The sequence below is a fragment of the Tenrec ecaudatus genome, chromosome 5, assembly GCF_050624435.1.
Source record: "Tenrec ecaudatus isolate mTenEca1 chromosome 5, mTenEca1.hap1, whole genome shotgun sequence".
NCBI lineage: Eukaryota > Metazoa > Chordata > Mammalia > Afrosoricida > Tenrecidae > Tenrec > Tenrec ecaudatus.
The window spans coordinates 169,469,238-169,488,872 of NC_134534.1; the positions used below are offsets into that span (position 1 = coordinate 169,469,238).

Here is a 19,635-nt window from a genome sequence, read left to right on the forward strand (position 1 = left end):
AGACCCACAGAACTCAAAAGAAAAAGAGGTCCCATGTTGTCATGAGCCCGGCTTACGTAAAAGCAAAATGAGAGACGCCTTCTGCAGTCTGCCCCTGAGACACCGTTTCCTACTTCTGTACAGCATGGTCTCCACTCATTTAAGACAGTTTACGTGGTCCCTGAAGGCAGAGTTTCGGCCAGATTCTTGACATGCCACTACCCAGGGCTTGTCAGTTCCCACCCAGCTACACAAACCTAAAACTGGCCTCTACCTACTAGCTTCTTCAAGGGTTTCCACACGCTCACCCCCTGGCGGCCTATCTTATGCCATTGTAACGGTAGCCCTCTTTGTTTTATCGTACAGGTGATCTGCAAAGACTGGAGCAACCTGGCTGGGAAAAACTACATTGTTCTGAACATGACAGAAAATATAGACTGTGTGAGTGCCAAGCCCAGGCTGGGGCCACAGGGAAATGTTGGAGGCAGGCGGGTGCAGTGGGGAGAGGGAAGCTCTTGGAGAGTGGGAAGTGAGGCCAGGAGCAGTGGACAAAGTGGAAGCTTAGTCCGTAAGTCCCAGGGAATCACCTTATCTGGGGTATGAACCAACAGCATCCACCAATGTCAAAATAAAAGGGCTTTTATATTTTAAAATTTCTAAGGGCTCTTTTGTTCTTCATTTCCTCTGCCTCTTAATTGAAAGGAATAGTTTTATTCATGTGTGCAACATACTACACTGGCCAACACACATATCTGTGCCTTAAATAATAGATTTGTTTCTTGGTATATTTGATCTGCTGATTCAAAAAATAGAACCAGTTTTCCCCTGTTAGGTCTAGATAGAGCACATATGCCATATCCCACTCTTCATTCTGCTCACCCATAAAATGTCAGGATATTTTAATCTAGCGTTAGCTAGCCAGAGACGGAGGAAGTGCACACTGGCTTCGTTTAAAGTGGTATGGGTTGTACTAAACATTTAAGCCAAGTTACACTTTCCGTGGTGCTCTTTTGATCCAAAGATCTACTTGAGCAGTGCACAGCACATGAACTCAGACTTGCCCCTCAGGGTCACATCACCTCTATTAGGAACTGAGTAGCAGGCAGTTCCAATTAGTTTTCTTTAAGAAGCGTCCAGACTTGCTGTCAGACAGAAAGCATTGTGAAGTCGGGTACGGCAGATGTAATTTGGTTAAATGAGACCTTACCATTTGATCTCCATTTTGACCCAACTTATTTATGTGGTTATAAACAGTTTGACATAGTCCACATATCATACAATTCAATAGTTCAGTCATATTAAGAAGTATACAATCATTATCACCACAATCAGTTTTAGAACATTTTCTTTCTTATACTCATTAGCTCCCCATTTTCCTCCAACTACCCCTGCCATACCCCCAAGAAACTATTAATCCAGTTACTGTCTCTGTACATTCACCTATGCTGGATTTCATGTACAGGAAAATATACCAAAAATCCCGCCAAAACAACAACAAAAACTAACAACAATGACAAAATAAAATAGAGAAAAGCTTCAATCGAGAAGAAACTAGAAAATATTAAAAACTAGAACAGCTTTAAAAGGTGATCCATTTTAAAGTTTCATTTAAAAAATATTTTTTACTTTTCTACTGAATTTTTTCTGCTTCATCTAGTCATTGTTTGATTCCTATTTGTGTTTCCTATGATTTTATGTGTGTGAACTCCAGGATAGGTGTATCTATAGAGATGGTAGCTGGATTGATCATTGCCTAGAGGTATGTATGGTAGGGGAGGGTGGGGGCAAAGTGGGGAGCTAACAGCAAGGAACAGGCGAAGGAAATATTCTGAAATTGATTGTAGTGATGATTTTACAAATCTTAATATGATTGAATGATTGAATTGTATAATATGTGAAGTATATACCAATAACATTATTTTTTTAAAGCATGGGGGGCCAGGGGGGAGGTAGAAATAAGAGTTACCATACAATAACTAAGGAGCCCTCATGGCGGATTCTGTGTTTGACTGTTAACCACAAGGTCAGGTATTCGAGCCCACCAGCCGCAACACTTTACAGACTCAGAAACCGCAGAAGTTCCGCTCTGCCCTGGAGCATCACTGTGAGTTTGGTACAAGAAATAGAGATCCAAATGTTTTGAAACCCAAAATGGGTCTGTCAAAATTCAAACTCCTTTATTAAAATGAAAATGTTCTAGTCCTGTCATAAGGTAGTACAACTTCTCTACCTGTGCACAGAAACACTACAAAGGAAAGTTGGAGTTTTTCTTATAAAGAAGCTTGGTGTCAGCCTCACCTCTGATACATATAACGTGAATTATCCATGGAGTGCTACATATTAAACGGCGTTCTGAAATGGTTACTGCATAATTTGAAGAAGAGAAATTTAGAACTTCAAAATATTTAGGAAAATTGCTATGAAGTCTTAAATTTTGAGTGCCTTTCCAATGTCCTTTCTTATGCTCCACTCTTCTCAAGCTGTGTGCTAGCTTGGTCGTATCCAACTTGTCGTCTGTCTATATTGTATGGCCTCCCATACCCCAAAGGGAAGCCGCGGCCATCGAATGGGTCCTTAACTCCTAATGAGCCTGTGGGACAGAGAAGGACTACCCTTTAGCTTCCAGGCCTTTACATCTCTTAAAGGCTGCAGTGACTGGCGGCTCGGATCGCTGCCTGTGACTGGAAGCTCAACGTGTAACCAGCTAGTCATCATGGGCCCATGTGTAGGGACTTTGTCTCGCAAGTCCCTCAATGCCTAATTCTGTTCCAAGGACTGGCTACCTTTTGTGTCTTATCCTGTGGGTCCGAACTCTTCTTGTATGTAAAAACAGGCTGATAAATTAATAAACTGGTATAACAATAGTTGAAGATAGAGCAGAAAACCTTCTCTAAACAACTAGAACTGGTGTAGTCTATCCATCGCAATACTCTGCATCAGTGCCCTTAACCCCAGGTGCAGACCTAAACACCAAGAAAACAACTGGACAGCCTCTGGTATGCTTGTCTTTCAGCAGGGCTCCCTCTGAGTCAAAACAAACACCAAACTCATTGCCATCGAGCTCAGGCTTTCTGATAGTCTTGTTTGTCTCAGGGCACTTCCTCCCCGCCCCCCCCCCCCCCCGTTTGTTTTGCTCAGGTTTTCATATTGGCACGCTCCTTAAATGTGTGATGTTGTCAGTTCATTTATATTTAAGAAAGGCTTTCAAAACGCTGATAGCATTAACTTACCTGTGGCTTCTCGGAAAGGTGATCTGGCTGGGCTATTTCATTCAGAAATCTCTTAGTATGAGCAGCATTCAACCCTTCCTGTCAGTGTGATCTGTAAAAGGAACTTTTGTCCCACAGGGAGTACAAGGGACTGGCTGCAGAATTCTGGAAGCTGAGGCTGGGGAAGAGGGCTGGGTGTCTCATGAATATACATGTGTAAATCTCCAAATAGAAATTTGCTTACTCCTCCTGTTTGCAGTATGTACCCCTCCCCCCATGGGGCCTGGTAATTCTCTCGTTCAGAGACCCTTCATGCTCTTTAAAAAAGAAACCTTTACAAAAATAAAAATAAATAAACTTTTATTTTAAAAAATTTAAAAAACAAAACAAAAAACCATTTTGTCAGTTGTGTGCAGCCCTGGGGAAACGATGTAGGGATCCGGCTGCTTTGTAAACAGGCTTTCATTTAGTTTTCCTGTTTTATTTACACCTACAACCCACAGCTTTGGGGGAGTTGAGACTGTTTTAATCTATTTCTCAGTTATCCCCACTGTTCACTTAGCATTCGGCTCTTTAGAATTTGCTGAATCGGGAAATTTCTACTCATCAGTCTCCTGCCAGTGTCTCATTCTGTTGCTCTGGTTTCTTCCGTTTTCGTTTGCCTTTGTCTTTGTGGCTTTAAGCTTTAAAATAATTCTTGGGTTAATGGGCTTGGGGGGAAGAGTAATCGGTACATACATGCATGTGTTTAATCTAAGTGACACAAAATACTAAAAAAATGTTTTTGTTTCACTGTTTTAGTATCATTATAAATCGGTGGATTTGAAAATAATTGATATTTGCATGTTCCTTAATTGATCCATTGCAGTCATTATTCATATTGAGACCTCATTTCTTGGTCCTTTCAAATTGGCTCGTGGGCCCTTGTGACGGATCTGTTCGTATTTGACAGTTTCTTTACTTTCGGGCATAACGTGTCCCAGGCTCGTCCCGGACCTTCCCTTGTCTGGACGTGGAGACTCGGCATTTTTTGAAAAAGAGCTCTCTCTCTCTGACAGGGAAGAACTGCCCCTGTGGGATGCTCCAGGAGTATAGAGCCTCATCTTTATCTCAAGTAGAGGATGGTGGCTTTGCACTGCTGATCTTGAGGTTAGCAGCCCAAAGCATAACCCACTGTGCCACCAGGGCTCCTGTTCAAGTCCCTAGTTCCTTTTAGTGGAAATGAAACTTAGAATCACAGGGTGAGCACTTGGAGGACCTTTACATGTTTGGAATGCGCATACTTTAACAGTAAAGTTAACCTTTCTCTTCTGGTTCCATACAACACATAGACATTAAAATGCCTTTGTTCTGTTCCCCAGGTTTTTTGTTTTATATGTCATTTTTATTTTGACATTATTAACAGCCAATTCAGCTTTATCAGTCTATTAATCATGTGATGGGCCAGCCCCATTCTGGTTCTCATCCGTGGTTCTTAGGCTTCTAGGGAGAAAGAATTTGGAGACAGCAAATAGCACGCAGCCTAGGAAATTTCACTGCAAGTGAAAGTCCAGAGATGAATAGGCTGCTTGCGAGGGGATCCCCACCCTCTGCCTGCCTGATGGGTCTCCCTTTCGCAGTCCTTCCTTCTAGCCCTGCCTCCTCCTCTTCCGCAGCTGTCAGTGGGTGCTGCTTTCTATGAGTCAGCATGAGTCAGCTTCTTGGAGTTGTTTTGCTGGTCAGTTTCTATACGTGATTGGCCCAGCTTGTTTGAGGTTGTTTTGTTGGGCTGTTTCTCATTCCCAGTATTGGGTTTCCTCTCCCACCACTTCCTCCCACCCCCGCCCTTGCAGCCCTGTGTACAGTATAATAAAACTTTGCCCAGTCCTGAAGCATTTTCATGATTGGGGTTGAATATAGCTGCCTCACACACAATTAATTTTTGTAAGAATTAAGTATCTTTAAAAAAAAACTTTTAATTGTGAAGGGGATGAGGGTTTACAGTGCAGCTCATCAGTTTTCCATTCAACAATTCATGAACATTTTGTTTAATCACATTCCTTGCAGTCCTTAATGTCCTCGCGCCTGCCCCCACTTCATCCCTGTGTTTCTCATTTCCATTCCTCCTCCTTTCCTGACCCCTGGTGAACTTATCTTCGCTTAAATGCTGTCCTTTCTTCTTAAGTGACTGATTAACCTAAGGTGTGGGTGCCTCCCTAATGTTATTGTTCCCCTTGTAAACGTGTCTGTTATTTAGCTGAAAATTAAACCAGAGTCCAGCTCCAGGTTTGAAGGACCCCTAGTCTAGGGGATTCCAGTTGTCTTCATCTGACCAGTAAGCCTGGTATCTTTGTTTTAAAATAATTTTATTGGGGGGCTCTTCCAAATCGTAACAATCCAGCATTCAGTTGTATTAAGCACACTTGTACATATGTTGTCATCAACATTTCCAAAACATTTTCTTTCTAATTGAATCCTTAGTATCTGCTCCTCTTTGTTCCCTGCCCCCCCCCCCCCCCGTAGATCCTTGATCAATGATATATTATTGTTGTTATTTCCTGTCTTGCACTGTCCTTTGGTTCCCTTCACTCACAATTCTGTTATTTGTCCCCCTGGTGGATGGGCCATATATTCAACCTTGTGATGGGTTCCTCGTTTCTCCCTCCCACCCCAGTATCCCCCTACCTGCATGATAACACTATTCTCACTATTGTTCCTGAGGATTTTATCTGTTTTGAATTCCATGTGTCAAGAGCTCTATCTGTACCAATGTGTGCACTTCAGTCTAGCCTAATTTGTAAGGTAGTAGTACTAGGTCATGGCAGTGGGGAGGAGGAAGCATTCAGGAACAAGAGGAATGTTGTATGTTTCCTTGTTGCTATACTGCACCCTGGTTGAATCTCCCTTGCTTGTAACCTTTCTGTGGGGGGGATGTCCAATTGTCTACATATGGGATTTAGGTCTGCACTCCAACCCCCCTCATTTACATATTTATAGTTGCTTGTTTTGGATCTTCTGATACCTGAAACTTGATCCTGCCAACACCTCATGCCAACACTTCACACTTCCCCGCCTTATTCACAATGATATGATTTTTTTGTTATGATGATGATGTCTGATACCTGATCCCTTCAACACCTTGTGATCACACAGGCTAGTGTGCTTCTTCCATGTGGGCTTTGTTGCTTCTGAGTTAGATGGCCGCTTGTTTACTTCAAGCCTTTAAGACCCCAGATGCTATATATATCTTTTGATAACCAGGCACCATCAGCTTTCTTCACCACATTTGCTTATGCACCCATTTTGTCTTCAGCAATCATGTCGGCGGGTAGGTCAGCATCATGGAATGCCAGTTTAATAGAACAAATTATCTTGCATTGAGGGAGTACTTGAGTGGAGGCCCAATGTCTATCTGCTACCTTAGTACTAAACCTATAAATATATGTGCATAGATCTATTTCTACATCCTTATATATAAATATATTTACATATGTACATGCCTTTATTGATATTGGGACAAGAGGAAAGTAAAAGGAAATAGAGGAAAGAGTTGGGAGGCAAAGGGCATTTATAGATGCTATATCTTTTAATAGCCAGGCACCATCCACTTTCTTCAGTACATTTACTTATGCATTCATTTTTTTTCTTCCAGTGATTGTGTCAGGAAGGTGAGTATCAAAGATTGCCACATTACTAGAACAAAGTGTTCTTGTGTTTAGAGAGGCCTTGAGTAGAGGTCCAAAGTCCATCTGCTCTTAATACTTAACATATAAATATATGTATATTGGCCTCTATCCTTTTCGTTATAAATTAACATATTTACACATATACATGCCTAGAGCTATACCTCTATAAATAGGTTTTGCCTCTTACTTCTTTCCTCTATTTCCTTTTCCTCCTGTCTCACTGTTGTGCTCACACTCCATGTGGCTCTCAGTAATTCCTCTTGGATACATTGCACTTGATCAAACCCCACCAGGCATTGTACACCTTCCTAAGTAGCTTTAATGCCTTAATTTTGCCTAGGTTTTTTTTCTTTATTAGTATGCTGTTTTTAAATGGCTTCAAATTTTTGGTAGCTGTTTCCTCAGGAGTACATCTTTTAGAATCCCGGGTTCCTCTTTGCTTTGATTGTATATCATCCCAGCTATGGTTTAACCTTTTTCCATTTTTTCCTTTTTGAATTCACCTCTTTTGGTTTTAATTCTTTCCTTAACATGTGAACCAGTTGGCTTTTCTTCTTTACTATAAAGAGCAATGGATATTTAAAGCACAGTCTCTTATTTTCACTTTTAGATCTTAAGGTAGTCTTTTAGCACACAGCTTTACATTTTATGAGTAAATCATCTATTTTCAGTGTTAACCTGAGCATGTACCCTTTCTCATCTTTTGCTACATTTGACAGTGCCGTAGCCTTAGATAAATTATTGTAGCTCTGTGTCAGCTTTGCTGCTTTTTCTAGATCGTGATTGTAAAATAGTAGCAGTAGCAGTAACGTTCACCTCTCAGCAGTCAGGTTGTCAGACTGTGGATGCCAAGTGTTGCTGTAATTCTCGAATCTATCAAATACCAGCTGGGTCACACATGGAGTTTTAGCGGAACTTTTGGACTGACAGCCTGAGGAGGACCTGGTAATCTACTTAAAAAAAAAAAAAAAAAAGAGAAACACTGGGCTCGTGGAGCATTGTCTCATATGGTGCCAGATGAGTCCTTCAGGTTGGAAAACACTCAGAATATGACTGTCTCTTCAAAGTAGGATTGGCACCAACCAGCAAGAAGGGGATAAGCTCTCCACAGCATCTACTTATGTAGAAGTAGGCCACAGACCTGAAGAGACTTCCTTCCAGTTACACTTTATTCTCATTGTCTTACAACTGCTTGACTGCTCATAGGAGATTCCATCACGGAGTTGTTTATATTATGTTAGGTGACACCTTGGTGGAGCAAAGTGGACTCCAAACTGAATCATCACAGTGATAGAAACATTGTTGGAGATCACATGGTAAAAATGTGCAAAATGAATGACTTATTTGAAGGAGCTGGTGGTGCTGTCTAGTAAGTATTGGACTACTAACCTCTAGGTCAGCAGTTCAAGCCCAGCAGCTGCTTTGAGGGAAGAAATAGAAGCTATCTACCTGAATTGGAATTGACTCTGGAATTTTTTTTTAAGAAAGATAAATGACTACTATCCACATGGACCAAACCAGATAGAACACATACAAATCAAATTGACTACATCTTTGTAGAGAGACAATGGAGAAACTCAATAGCATCAGTTTGGGCTGACTAGCGAAAAGACCATCAATTACTCCTATGGAAGTTCACGTTGAAACTGATACAAATTAAATCAAGTCTATAAGAGCCAAAATAAGACTTTAAGATTATCCCACATGAATTTATAACCTGTATTATGAATAGATTTGGCTCACTGAACACTAATGCCCAAAGACCAGACATATTGTGGGAGGAAATCAAGGACTGCATGCATGAGAAAAAGGCGATAAGTGACAGGGGCAGTTAGTTCTGGGTCCCTATAGGGTCCTTATGAGTTGACATCAACTCGATGGCATGGAACGTTTTATTGAAGGAAGGCTTGTTAACAACCTGTGTTCTATGACATAGCTTTGCTTGCTGAAAGTGAAGAGGACTTGAAACACTTACTGATGAAGATCAGGGATTGCAGCCTTCAATATATAAAGAAAATCAAAATCTCACAACTGGACCAATAGGTAACATCAGAATAAATGAAGAAAAGGTTGATATTGTTAAAGGATTTCATCTTGCTTGGCTCCATAATCAGTGCGCATGGAAGCAGCCTTCACGAAATCAAATGATGTACTGCACTGGGTAAATATGATCCACACAGCCTCTTTAAGATATTGATGAGCAAGGAAGTTACTTTGAAGATTAAGGTGAGCCTGACTTAAACCATGGTGTCTTCAGTTGCATCATATGCATGTGAACGTTGCCATTGGATAAAGAACAGGGAAGAATCAATGCATTTGAATTAAGGTACTGGTGAAGAATATTAAAAAGTACCCAAGTGCTGCCAAAAGGACAACCAAGTCTGTTTTGGAAGAAGTACAGCCAGAATGTTCTTTAGAAGCAAGGATGGCGAGCCTTCATCTCATATACTTTGGGCATGTTATCAGGAGAGATCAGTTCCTGGAAGAGGGCTTCGGACTTGGTAAAGTGTATAGTAAGACCCTCGACAAAAGGGATTGACCCAGTGGCCGCAAAGATTGTCTTGAACATAACAATTGTGACGATAGTGTAGGATCAGTGATTTGTTCTGATTCATAGGTTTGATGGGACCTAGCGACAAACAACAACAACAGTTTTAAGAAGAAATGATGAAGTACAAGAACTGAACAGGATATTTTAAAGGCCGAGTGAAGAAGACAAAGTAAAGTATGATGATGAAGAGTACACAGACCTGGAGTTAAAGATCAAAGAAAGGAAGAACCTGCTCAGCATTCCTCACGTTGAAAGAACCGGAGGAAACAATCCAGGAGGCCTCGGGTTGTAATATTGAAGAATTTTAGGTTGTTAGGTGCCATTGAGTTGGTTCCAACTCATAGTGACCCTTTGTACAGCAGAGCAAATCACTGCCTGGTCCTGCGCCATCCCCGCGATTGTTCTTATGTTTGAATACATTATTGCAGCCACCGTATCCATCCGTCTTGTCCTGGGTCTACCTCTTTTTTGTTGCCCCTCTAATTTACCAGGCATGATGCCCTTCTCTTGGGACTGGCGTCTCCTGACAGCATGTGTAAGTCTGTGAGATGAGTCCTGCCATCCCTGCCTCTACGGAGCCTTCCAAGGCAGGCTTGCGTATTCTTTTGAGAGTCCACAGCACTTCCCATATTCTTCTCCAGCACCGTCGTCCAACTGCACCGGCTTTCCTCCGGGCTCCTTACTCCTCAAAGTAATGCCCTTGCTTTTCAACACTAAAGAGGTCTGTGAGCAGGTTTACTTAATGCAGTGTATCATTTGATCTCTCTTTGTTTAAAATTGGGTGATAGCCACATTTCTTTTCTTCTTCTTTTCTTTAACATATTGTCTAGTGTTCTTTCCCCCGCCTCCACCAGCAGTTTTATTGGCATACAATTCACATATCATACAATCCAATAATTCAGTCACATCGAGAAGAGCTGCACAACCTTCACCACCATCAGCTTTGGACCGTTTTCTTCATTCTTGTACTCATCATCATTAGCTCCCCCTTCCCTTCCGCTACCATACTCTCGGAACCATTAATCCTCTTACTGACTCTATAGATCCTCTACCTGTCCTGGATCTCATACATAGAAAAACATCAAAAACAAGCAAAAAACTAGCAAGCACAACAAAGCAAAACAGATAAAAGCTTCAATAGAGAAGAAAGCAGAAAATAATATAAACCAGAACAAATCCAAATGGATCGTAAGGGAGACCCAATGATAGGGTGGTAAATTTCAGCTAACTGCATCTTCAACAACCCACCTTCCAATGCTCTCTGCATGATAGCAAGGTTACTTACATCCCTGGTCCTTGATCAGAGGGGACTCACCAGGGGCTGAATCCACGTGTTACACGCCCCCCACTTTTAAAACTGGAACAGCTTTAAAATTAGTCAAAAGGGAGATTACGTGATAAAATACTAACTACTTCTGCCATAATTGACTTTGTAGTGCTCTCTGTCTCATATCAGGACTATTCGCATCTCTCCTCTATGATCAGAGTGGATTCACTGGAAGTTCAATCCATGGGGGAACCCTGCAAATAGATTTTGGGTTCCCGTTGTTATCCATAGTCCTCTGCAAGCCAGGTGTGCACAATTTCAGATCTGATGCTGTTCTTCCCTTTAGATTTGGATTATATTATTTATAATCCTTGGATCACACAGGCTGGTGTGCTTGTTCCATGTAGACTTAGTTGGCACCTCACTTAGATGGCTGCTTGTTTAAAAATAAGCCTTTAAGACTCCAGACAAAAATAAATAAACAAACAAATAAATAAATAACAACCCCAGACACAATTCTTTCCGATAGCTAGGCACCATCTAGTTTCTTCTCCATATTTCACACAACTGCCTCCTGGTCCATGTACAAGTTCGCATGAGCACAGTGAAGTGTGTTTGGATCCCCATTCTCAAGGCCATTCATAGTTTGTTATGACCCACACCGTCAAATGCCTTGGCATAGTAAATAAAGCACAAGCATGCATCTTTGTGGTATTCTGTTTTCAGTCAGGTCTCTCTGCCATCAGCAATGATACCCCTTTTCCAAATGCCTTCTGAATCTGGCCTGAACCTCTGGCAGTTCCCTGTCAGTGGACTGTCGCGGCTGTCATTCGGTCAGCTGCAGTAAAGCTTCACTTGCGTGCCCTCTCACTGATACTGTTCTATAATTTGAGCATGCTGTTGGGTCACCTTTCTTTGAAATAGGTACAGATATGGATCCCTTCCAGTCTGTTGGCCAAGTAGCTGCCTTCAAAATCTCCTTTTTTTTTTTTACATTTTATTAGGGGCTCATACAACTCTTATCACAATCCATACATATACATACGTCAATTGTATAAAGCACATCCGTACATTCTTTGCCCTAATCACTCTCAAAGCATTTGCTCTCCACTTAAGCCCTCTGCATCAGGTCCTCTTTTTCCCCCCTCCCTCTCTGCTCCCCCCTCCCTCATGAGCCCTTGATAATCCACAGATTGTTATTTTGTCATATCTTGCCCTATCCGGAGTCTCCTCTCCCCACCTTCTCTGCCATCCATCTCCCAGGGAGGAGGTCACATGTGGACCCTTATAATCAGTTCCCCCTTTCCAACCCACTCACCCTCCACTCTCCCAGCATCGCCCCTCACACCCCTGGTCCTGAAGGTATCGTCCACCCTGGATTCCCTGTGCCTCCAGCCCCCATATGCACCAGTGTACAGTCTCTGCCCTATCCAGCCCTGCAAGGTAGAATTCGGATCATGGTAGTTGGGGGGAGGAAGCATCCAGGATCTGGGGGAAAGCTGTGTTCTTCATCGGTACTACATCGCAAAATCTCCTTTCATAGATGAGTGAGTGCTTTCAATGTCTTTATCAGCTTGTTGAAACATGTCAATGGGTATTCCATTAATCCATAGCTCATGGTTTGGGCTAATGGTTTCCATGCAGCATGAACTTCTTCCTTAAGGACTATTGGCTCTTGCTTCTCCTGAAATGGTAGCATGTTGACTAGTTCTTTTTGGTACAGTAACTGTATTATTTCCATTTTCTTTTTGTGCTTCCTGCATCAGTCAATATTTTGTCCACGCAATTTTCAAACCTAGCTCAAGGCTTGAATTTTTCTTGAGTTCTATCAGTTTAAGATAGACTGAGTGCGTTTTTCTTTCTTGGCTCTCTAGCACCAGGTCTTTGTATATTTCGTTGTAACACTTGACTTTGTCTTTCCAAGCTGCCCTTTACAATTTTCTATTCCATTCCTGACTTTATCCTTTCTCCCACTTGCTTTAGCTACCCCACAATTGAGATAGCTTTAACAAGTGGACACAGAGCTGGACATGTGCAGTCATCCACGCCAGGAGACTTGAAAGACAACGAACTACTTGGCTATCTGACAGGAAGAAACTCACATTCAGGCCCAAGCTAAAGAAGAGTGATTCTAGAGAATGTGGGAAATATTGAAAAGTGACATTAAGACCACATACAATTAAAATGATGCAAACAATATATATTTTTAGAGTTTGCAGCAGTAAACTGACAAAGACCTGTCAGAAATTCAAACCAGATTCAGAAGAGGATATGGAGCAATGACTGTCATTGCTGTTGTCAGATGAATCTTAGCTCAAACACAGGATACCAGAAAGCTTACTTCTGTTTTATTGTCTCTAAAGACTGTGGATCATAAATGATGGATATCGCTGCAAAGAATTCTAGGGCTTTATTCTGTTCATATGAAACCTGTACTAGATCAAAGGCAGTTGTTTGAACAGATGTGGGGCTATAGCTTATTTTAAAATCAGGAAAGGGGTACATCAGGATTAGGTCCCTCTACTTTCCTTATTTAATATGTATGCCGAATAAATAATACAAGACATTATAGTGCCTAAAGAACTATGGGGAATTGGGATTAGAAGATAGACTTGTTAGTGACCTGCAAAAAACAGATGACACAATGTTACCTGCTAAAAGTGAAGAGAACTTGAGTGATTAATGATGCTCAAAGTCTATATCCTTCCGCGTGGATGACACCATAACATAAAAATCCTCACAACTGGTTCACAGAAAGTGTTCAAGTGTGTCCAGGGTTCCATATGACTTGGACCCACGGTCAACACTCATGGAATTGGAGCTAAGGAATCCATGATGTAGTCCTTTGGACATACCAACAAAGGACCTCTTTAAAGTATTGGAAAAACAAGTATGTCACCTTTAGGACTAAGGTGTGTCTGACTTAAGCACACCCACCCCTTATTTATGTTGTTAGGGTCCAGAGACTAAGTTATTTTGAGAAATCAGCATGATGAGAAAGCTGGGGCCACACCCTCTCTTCACTGCTAGGGTTCTGTCTTCATTCCCCCTTGATCCACAACAGAACCAACATCTGTCTTGGAAGTAGTGTAGCCAGATGCTTTTTGGAAGTGCGGATGTTGAAACTGTCTCATGGACTTTGGGTCTGCAGTTTACTCATTGCCCCTGGTGCATCTTGCATGCCAAGATGTACATGGTGTGGCAGGTTTTCAGTTCTCAAGACTCTGATGCCTGAAGGGATTGAGAATGGCTTGGGTTTTACTCACCTTTGAGTTCTCCCAGTGCTTTCCCTGGATGGAGACATTGTTCATCTTCTATCCTCTGTCTCCCATTCTTTTTAAAAAAAACATTTTATTAGGGGCTCATACAACTCTTATCACAATCCATATATATAACAATTGTGTAAAGCACATCTGTACATTCTTTGCCTTCATCGTTTTCAAAGCATTTGTTTTCCACTTAAGCCCTTTGCATCGGGTCCTCTTTTTTCCCCTCCCTCCCCGCTCCCCTCTCCCTCATCAGCCCTAGATAATTTATAAATTGTTATTTTGTCATATCTTGCCCTGTCCGACAGCTCCCTTCACCCCCTTTTCTGTTGTCCGTTCCCCAGGGAGGAGGTCACCTGTAGATCCTTGTAATCGGTTCCCTCTTTCCAACCCACCCTCCCTCTACCTTCTCAGTATCACCACTCACACCCCTGGTCCTGAAGGGATCATCCGCCCTGGATTCCCTGTGCCTGGTAGGGAGGAATTATTAAAGAACCAGAGGAATGTTGGGTGTTTCATTGGTGCTATTCTGCACCCTGGCTGACTCATCCCTGCCTTGTGACCCTTCTGTGAGGGGATGTCCAGTTGTCTTCAGATGGACTTTGGGTCTCCACTTCGAACCCCCTTGTTCGCATTGATAATTGTTTTGGTTCTTCTGATGCCTGATACCTGAACCTGTCGACACCTCTTGATTACACAGGGTAGTGTGTGCTTCTTCCATATGGGCTTCGTTGCTTCCCTACTAGATGACTGCTTGTTTAACTTCAAGCCTTTAAGACCCCAGGTGCTATATCTTGTAATAGCTGGGCACCATCAACTTTCTTTACCACATTTGCTTATGCACCCATGTTGTCTTCAGTGATTGTGCCAGGAAGGTGAGCATCACAGAATGCCAGGTTACTAGGAGCAAAGTGTTGTTGCATTGAGGGAGGACTTGAATCGAGGCCCAATGTCCTTCTGATGCATGGTGCTATTCTCAGGGCCCTGAAAGCAAACATCACTCAAGCCAGTGGAAGATGCCATTGTCACCTCGTCCCAAAGAAGCTCATCAAGTGAAATCAAGATCAAGACAATGATTTGTGGATGTGAGGGGAATAGTACTTTTGGAGTTCGTTCTACCAGGTCAGACTGTTAATCAAGCTTTCTGTTTGGAGCGTCTGAAAAGATTGCATGACAGAGTGAGACAAAAAAGGCCTGGTTTGTGGCAGATAGAGGACTGGTTTAGCCACCACAGCAATGCACCTGCTCACTCAGGTGTCTCAGTGAGCCAGTTTGGGGCAAAAATCAGCATGCCCTCCTTGCCCCATGTACCTTATTCACCTGCTCTCTTTCGGTGGGACTTCTTTTTGTTTCCGCAATTGCAGAGGGACATGAAAGGACAGCAATTTGATGGCTGCAAGAGGTGAAGAAAAAACAAGGAATGTGCTTTCAGCCATCCAAACAGATGAGTTTGAATAATGTTTCCTAGAATGGAACTGCAGATTTGACAAATGTAATGGAGAGTACTTTGAAGGTGATAAGGTTGTATTGTAAAAAAAAAAATTGAGTGAATAGCTTTAAAAGAAATTCCATTTTGGTGTACCCCCTCGTATAAAATCAGCTCATCAGTTTTAAGACATAGTCATACTATCAGGGTCAGGAACTGACTAATCCCCTCTCAGTAGGCTACAGGTACTTAATATGCATAGTAAGTCATAGTCACTTCATTTGCATACAAATATTGACCATTTCATGCAAAGTGCACACTAATCACAGGAGCAAGTGTCCAATGGAAGGCTTTTCCCAGCTCCGTAGAAATAACAGCCTAGCCATGTTTACTGCACCTTCCTGGCACAATATATATATATATATATATATATATATATATAAATATATGTATATCATATATATATTCGTGTATAAGCCGAGTTTTCCAGCAGTTTTTGTGGTAAAATGAGGTACCTTGGCTGGTATTAAGGTAGGCTTATACTCAAGTATATATATATCAGAATTACCTGGAAAAGGTTTATTGCTTAGAGAAACATCTTACAAGGGGAGAAATGTAGTGCCTAAGGCAGCACAGAATATCTCCCTCTAGAGTAGGAGAAAACCAAGTCAAATTCAATGCCATTGAGTCAATTCTGACTCATCCCAACCCGACAGGACTGGGTAGAACTGGCCTTGTGAATTTCTGAGACTGTACCTGTTAACTAGAGTACGAAGCCCTGCCTTTCTCCTGTGGAGCAGCAGGGGTTTTGAACTGCTGCTCTGCAAGTTAATAGGCCAACATGGAAGCACTATGCTACCAGGGCTCCTGACTATGGAAAAGGCGAGGTTTTTAGGGAGTTTGGGCGGGAAGGACATTGTGTGTATCCATAGAACAGAGGTGGAGAGTTCCAGGAGTTGTGTGCCTATGTGTGGGGTTATGGTGGGCATATGTGCAATGATTGTTCAAAACAGGGACTGAATGAGGTATCATTACTTATAGAATGGTGCGCATGTGCCAGTTTCTCACATTTAGGTCCTCTGCGTAGATATTCTTTGTTCTTGGGATCTACTTGAGATCACAGATGTCTGGTCTGCCGCCCTTGCCTATGTTCAGTCCGAGCCGGTCAAATGTTGAATACTGCAGGACGAGGGAGGAGAAACCAAAAGCATATTATTCTTGCAGGGGGATGAAATGGAAAACGACATAAGCTGTTGTAATGTGCCACATGTTTAAAATTAACTAGATGTGGGTGTGGCTGAGCCCATATGTGTTGGTCTGGGGAAATTCCTTAAAGTCATCTAAACTTGAAATAAGAATTGGTAGAAGAATTCAGCTTCTTCTCTAAGCTGCCTCAGTGGTAGCCCAAGGGCAGGCAAAAAGTATCAAAGCACAGTTTGTTTACACTTCACATGGGAAATGCCAATCTACCTGGACAGAAGGCACCAACCCTCTGGTTTAGAGGGAACCATCTCAATCCGAGTTTCCAGAGAACCAAGGCAAAAGGCGACGTAAACTAATTTCACCACATTGATGATCCAGCCCTTGGCACTGAAGTGTTCTTTCAGGATTTCTGTGATCCACTTTAATCCACATTAATCCACTTTGAAGCATACCCTGCCTGGGACAGGTAAATCTATAGAGACAATAACTGGATTAATGGCTTCTTGTGGGCATGGCAGGGGAAGATGAGGGCAGGGGGCAGGAGGGACCTAATAACAGTGAATACAAGAAAGAAGAAAAGGTTCTAAAATCGATTGTGGTGCTGATTGTACGACTCTTCTTGATATGATTGAACTATTGGACTAATATGATCTGTGGATTACGTGCCGATAAAACTGTTTTCAAAGAAGAGTTACAGTCTTGGCAACCTGCAGGGGCAGTTCTACCCGGTCCGATAGGGCTGCTATGGGTCAGTGCTGACTCGATGGCAGTGAATCGGATAGGAGTTTTGTTTGTTTGTTTTTTGAGACCGTTAAGTTTGTTTCTATTTGTATTCCATTTTAGGGTATGTTCCCATCACAGTTAACTGCATTATATTTTTAGTATGGGAAACGTTAATGTGGTGCTAAGTATCTAAATCATGTAAAACTTAATGCTTACAGAATCATCACTTTCTCTCCATCATCTCTCACGCTGGACCCTTCCGCTCTCTTCTAGTAACTGCTCACATGCATTTCTGGTTGTCCTGCCTCTGCTGCTCTTTCACAGAAATAAGCAGGTGGATGTAGAATTTTATCATAGAGCACATTATTTACACTCTATTCTGGAAATGGTTTTATGTCAATTTGAAGAGCTTCAATAATTTTTACAACTGAATAGTACTCCATTGTGTATGACTGACACCATGGTTTCTTTTTTAATCTCTCCTATGTTGGGCATGTAAGTAGTCCCAATATTGTATAACTACGGACAGTGAAACCTTGAATATGTGTATTTTGCTATTGTTGGAGGCATATATTTAGAGTCAGTTCCTAGAAGTGGCACTACATATGCAATTTTGTTTGATATTGCCCAATTCTCACGCCTCATTATTTTTCTTAGAAATCCACTGGTCTTTATTTTTTTCCTCTCAATGTCTCTCTTTCGGAGGCCTCATGTATTTATTAGTCAGTTAATCTCATTTTTTTCCAAAGCTATGTATTTAAATTTTTTTACCAAACAACCTTATCACTTTCAAAGTACTCTCCATTACACTTAATACATTGGTCAAATCTGCAATTCCATTTTTGGAAACATTTTTCAAACTCATCTGTTTGGATGGCTGAGCTGACAGCACCTCCCTTGTGATTTCTTCACCTCTTTTCTGTCTTCAAGGTGCTGTCCTTTCATGTCCCTCCTCCTCAAGCCTGCTCTTTTGCTTGAGTCCATTGTTGCCGCCACCGTGATCTGTTGTTGCTATTTTTAGGTGCCATCAAGTCCAAGTCTGTTCTCTGGGATGGCCATGATCTCAGCAGCCACGTCTGTGCAGAGAGAGGGAGGAGGAGAGGAGACCAGCCAGTTAATCTCTTCATGGACTCGATTAGGCACCTAACGACGACAACATTTTGTGTTAGCCTTTTATTCAGACAGCACTTTGTGAGATTACTCATCCCAGGGAACTTCAAAAAGTTCATGGTAATGGAGTTTGAACATAGAATTTCTCTACGACCTATTTGAGCAACTTGCAGTGTATGTACTTGAAGTTTGTATGTTCTTCTGCATTGCATTTAATTGTTTTATCCAGCCTACTGTTGACCAGTTAGGCGGCTTCCATTTAGGTTTATGTGGACCTCCCTGGCCAGTTCTTTTGGTGAACAGTGGCACACTTTTTGATGGGCACATGTGTGAGGGTGGACTTGCAGCGGCACGGTGTATGCACATGTCCAACAATTTCTTCATCAGGAAGTTTCCAAACGGACGCTCCCATTGGCGGTGTATGAGAGCTCAGGTTTCCCCTTGCCTTTGATAATGTTTGGCCTTGCATTTCTTTCTCACTCACCTGGAAGGTATGTAGTGTTTTGTGGTTTTGATATGTAGGTTGTTGGCGGCCAATGAAATCGAGCACCTTCACATACGCTGTTGGCCCATTTGTGAACCCTCTTGCATGAAGTACCTATTGAAGTTTTCTTCTTTGCCCATTTACCTGTGGGATTACTTACCTTTAAAAAGTTTTAAAATATTTTTGTTGGCACATAATTCATATGTCATATAATTTAATAGATCAAGCATGATTATTTATTATAGTTTGGTAAGAATTATTTATGGACTATGTATTTGAGATTTCTGTCAACTGTACAAACGAACTCAAACAGTTTATGATTTGGGCTCGAACACAATCCTAGCTCCAACTTAAGAATAATTAGTTCTACATCATAGCCCTGTTCGATACTCGCCCGCAGGAAGGGGACACAGGAGATACGGTGTGATAGCAAAATGTGGCGAAGGCTTTAGATGGTGCCCGGTTGTCAGATAAAATAGTGTCTGGGGTCTTCAAACAAGCAGCCATCTAAGTGAGATGTCAACGAAATCCACATGGAAGGAGCACCCCATCATCAGTCCCTGAAGGATTGGAATCTGTACAATCCAAAGTCGAAGGAGGGATCAGTATCAGAGCCTACATTGTGAGAATTCAGTGTGCAGAAGGCGATGGGTGACAGTGGGAGCCCCAGAGTCACTGGCGGAATCACCTAGGAAATAAACCTCCGGAGGACACCCCCCCTCTATAATTGAGGGATTGGAGGACAGTGGTCA

The 19,635-nt window shown here is 42.0% G+C and overlaps 1 protein-coding gene across 1 annotated transcript in view; it reads left to right on the forward strand.

Moving 5' to 3' along the window:
* PODXL2 (podocalyxin like 2) overlaps window positions 1-19,635 on the forward strand; it is a 60,304-nt gene that overhangs the window by 30,819 nt on the left and 9,850 nt on the right. Inside the window, exon 4 of the mRNA XM_075550910.1 lies at window positions 346-420. Within this exon, the coding sequence (XP_075407025.1) occupies window positions 346-420 (75 nt within the window). The remainder of the gene's footprint in view (window positions 1-345; window positions 421-19,635) is intronic.